This window comes from Lupinus angustifolius, unplaced genomic scaffold, assembly GCF_001865875.1.
Source record: "Lupinus angustifolius cultivar Tanjil unplaced genomic scaffold, LupAngTanjil_v1.0 Scaffold_179_17, whole genome shotgun sequence".
NCBI classification, from domain to species: Eukaryota; Viridiplantae; Streptophyta; class Magnoliopsida; order Fabales; family Fabaceae; genus Lupinus; species Lupinus angustifolius.
The window spans coordinates 8,828-13,071 of record NW_017726569.1 but is presented as its reverse complement, the minus strand read 5'-3'; the positions used below and the strand labels follow the sequence as shown (position 1 = coordinate 13,071).

General features: G+C 33.3%; 1 protein-coding gene across 1 annotated transcript in view; it reads left to right on the top strand.

Moving 5' to 3' along the window:
- The first annotated feature begins 335 nt into the window (after positions 1-335).
- The window catches only part of LOC109340460 (ras-related protein RABA6a-like), a 9,498-nt gene continuing 5,589 nt past the window's right edge, over positions 336-4,244 (top strand). The window contains exon 1 of the mRNA XM_019578163.1: positions 336-745. Coding sequence (XP_019433708.1) covers positions 528-745 — 218 coding nt within the window. The 5' untranslated portion in view covers positions 336-527. The remainder of the gene's footprint in view (positions 746-4,244) is intronic.

Genomic DNA, 4,244 nt, shown 5'->3' with positions numbered 1-4,244 from the left:
AAAATTGGTTGGGAACAGGTAGAAGAATACTATTGGACCTTAACCATGCCTGGCTCTTCAACTTAGTTAATAACATTTACATCAGTTGAGTTCGTCTCTAATACTACTCTCAATTATTAGAATATGAGGAAAAATAATGTTTTTTTAATTTTAATTTATTTGTTAAAAAATTATTAATCCTCATCCGGGTGTGAATAACTTTAAAAGCAAGCCATCATGTCTTTATCCATGGTGTCACATGTAAATAATCAATATCTCCATGCAAAAAAATAATACCAAAAGAAATGGTTAGTGCCCCTTTTTGTTTTTTAATCTAATTTCTAACATTGTATAAACATGATCATGACCATAGACCCTATTATACCTTTTTCCCTGCCTTTAATAACCAACATATTTTGGTTAAATTTGTTACCTCCTTATTAGCTAAGCCTTGTTCCTCTTGAATTTCTCCTAAAGGTGTAAGAAGGCTTGAGAGATAAAGGGTAGAGATTAATACAGAAGGATCATAAATATTATTATAGATTTTTATGGATGATGCATATGATGAAGAGTGTGATTACTTGTTCAAGGCTGTTCTTATTGGAGATTCTGGAGTTGGGAAATCAAATCTGCTATCAAGGTTTGCAAAAGATGAATTCCGTTTGGATTCTAAGCCAACCATAGGAGTTGAATTTGCTTATAGGAACATAAAGGTTAGAGATAAACTCATCAAAGCTCAGATATGGGACACTGCTGGCCAAGAAAGGTAACTCTCTATAACTCCTTATTCTTCTTTCTTCCTATTTCATCACTTTTCATGAATTGAATGAGTTTACGTATTCTCGTATGGTTTCCTTGCGAGTTTTTTGTTTGGAGGGAAATAAATAAGAATGGAAGGCTTAAGAGTCACCTAAAAAAAAGTAATCTTAAAAGTATATTTCATGACTCGAGTTTTTTCTTTCCTTTCTTTACCCTCCAAAGACCAACTTGCAAATATACCCTTCGAAATATAAGTATTTAGGATTAATTACATGGTTAGTTATATTATATTGCTTGTCTATAACTCTTTATTCTATCATATATTCTCACATTTTAACACACTATCAATTCCATAAAGAATGTTGTCTCAGTTGTTTCTTTTTCTTCATGCTCTTTCATGTTTTACATGTTACAACATTTATCACTTATTGTAACTTATATTTGTTTGTCTTTTGTTTCTCCCTTTGTTTTGTTAGTCTCTGATCCTTTATCTATACAAATATATAATGTATGTGTGTATTTCATATTATTGTTTTAATAATGGTCAACTAAACTCATAAGCTCAAAACATTAACCGAAAAACCTTCTGGTTTTACAGATCAGAATTTAGTTGCATGGTAGACTATGTTTGGCCTTGTCTTCTTTCTTGTCTTATATTGTGCTTTTATTTCATACATATTCTTCTTTCACATTGGATGATTCAAACCAAATGGTCTAAAAGGCATCTTAACAAGTTAAAACTAAATTGTATGCCTATATTTAAAAATCAGTGACATAAAACGGCCAAAACAATTGACCCTGGACCATATAATAATTTAACTTCTTTTCCGTTCTCGGTAAAGCTAAAGGTTTTTCCATTTGAGGTTTCAACTTTCAATTTAGAAGTTGTTGTCCATTGAGTTTGCTTAGGGTAGAAGATAGACCAATTTAGCTCAATTGACTTATTTATTATTAGATTCTTAGTTATGTTTTTCTTTTCTTCCCTTATTTGTCCAGCTTCTGTTTTAGACCTGCATTTTTGTTACCTAATAAGCCAGGCAAGTTCTAGTCTTTAGGTAAATTTAGGTAAAGTTGGATTAATCACAAAAAATTAGCTTTTCTTTTTGTTAAATATTTTAGCAATTATAATAGTTTATTGCTCAATGCTCATCCGTGATGATGTCTAATACTTGATAATTTAAAAAGTCATGGCTACCACATGCAAAAGGTTACGTAGGAAAAAGAAATTATATAAAGTATAGGTAGATTCATATAGTGGGACCCTAAAGACACTGAGATTATCATGAATTTGTCATGCCTTTGTGATTTGATAATGAAACTTGTTCACGAGATTATAATACTAACCTAAAAAAAATTCACGTATTTGTCTAGATGCCTATTAACTTATTGTGATTTAAGTGTTAAGTAAGTTTGAATTAAGTTTTCTAGAGGTCATTATTGTAAATTTGTGAAAGAACTCTACATTTTATTCAATACTTCAAGGCTTAATATATAGCCTTTTTGGTTACAAGAGATTCTGCATATCCTAACACACCACTTTGCTAGATAGTGGCCATGTCTCCTAGATAATAGCCACGTCTAAAAATAATTGGATAATTCCAAAATAAATTAACTGGCCTACATAATAGGACTTTATTCAAAAGCACTAATAGCTCCCTAAGATTCGGACAACATTTAGCAACTGCATTCATTTCAAACTCTCCCTTAGACTAATGCTTGTAAAGCTTTAGTTTATCTATGTAATGCTGCACATACCCAAAGCACTTCGAAGCTTTCTAAATGCATCAATTTTTAAAGGTTTTGTCATAATATCAGCACCTCCACAGTAGATCAATGACATAACTCTTTCCATTGACAGATTCCTTAAGAAATAATAACGAACATCTATGTGTTTACTTTAACCATGAATAACCGTATTTTTGGACAACTTAATAGTTGAGCTGTTGTCATAATGAATGCTAGTTCCAGCTTCTCCTTTATGACCAAGCTCCTTCAGAATTCTCTTCATCCATATGGCTTGACAAATACATACTGATGCTACCACAAATTCTGCTTCGCGGGTGATAATGTGTCAATGGATTGCTTCTTCGAGCTCCATGCTACTGCTCCTGAGCTTAGCAAAAAACATATATATCCACGTGTGTTTTTCCTATCCTCAATATTCTCATCATAATCACTATCAGTGTATGCTTCCAAATCTTCATTTCTAGTGTTCTTATAAAGTATTCTAAGGTTCACAGTTCCTTTCAAATACCTAAGAATCCTTTTAGCTGCTTGTAAGTGAAGTTCAGTTGGCTTTCACATGTACCTGCTTATCAAGCTTCTGGCAAACATCAGATCAGGTCTAGCAACTTTCAGATACATAAGACTTCCTACTATCTGTTTATAGCAGGTCTCATCTATCAATGTACCATCTGCATCACTATGCATCTTCACTCCAGGTAAACAGGACTATTGATTGGATTGCACTCAAACATGCCAAATTTCTTCAGAATCTCTTTAGCATATTGTTTTTGACAGATCAAAATTCCTTCCTTGCTTTGCACAATTTCAATGCCTAGGAAATAATTCATGCTTCCCTAGTCTCACATATCAAACTTTCATCATGGAGTCCCTGAATTCCTTCATCAGTTCCTATCATCACTAGTATATATTAAATCATCAACATAAACACTTACAATGATGATTTTGTTTTCTATGTTTTTCTTGATGAGTAGAGTGTGATCACTGTCATATCCTTGGAAGCCTTCTTTGATGAAGTGAGCTTTGATGCAACTATACCAAGCTCGTGGAGCTTGTCTTAAACCATACAAAATCTTATGCAGTTGGTACACCACATGCTCCTTCCCTTTTCTTTCATACCCTCTAGGCTGCTCTACAAAGACTTGTTTATGCAGTTTCCCATGTAATAATGCAGAATTGACATCAAGTTGAAATATCCTCCACCTATTCTGTGCACCCAAGAAGATCACCATTCTGACTGTGTCTAATCAAGCTACTAGAGCAAAGACTTATGTAAAGTCTATTCCTTACTTCTGAGTATATCCTTTAGCAACCAGTCTTGCCTTGTGTTTGGTAGTCTCTCCATTTTCATCTTTCCTTGTTTTGAACACCCACTTGAATCCAATCTTCTTAGCATCTTTAGGTAGAATAGTGAGAGTCCATGTACCATTTTTTAATGGAATGTATCTAACTGTCCATTGCTTGTCGCCACTTTTCTTCCTTTTCTACTCCTTCAAAGCAGCTTCGATCTTCAATTTTTGTGTCTCACATTGCATAACAAAGTAGATCCTCTACTCCTGTATTTGTCACCATATGGATCTCATCATCTGACAGTTTATCTCCACTAACATATTCTTTCATCCAACTAGGAGTTCTCCAAAGTCTCCATTGAATTGATCTTGACTCTTCCACCCGTTATGAGATCTCTATATCATTTGTTTCCTGTGTTTTCCTATAAGTATCATCATCATTATTATTATTTCTCAGATGATTGTTTTTGTCCT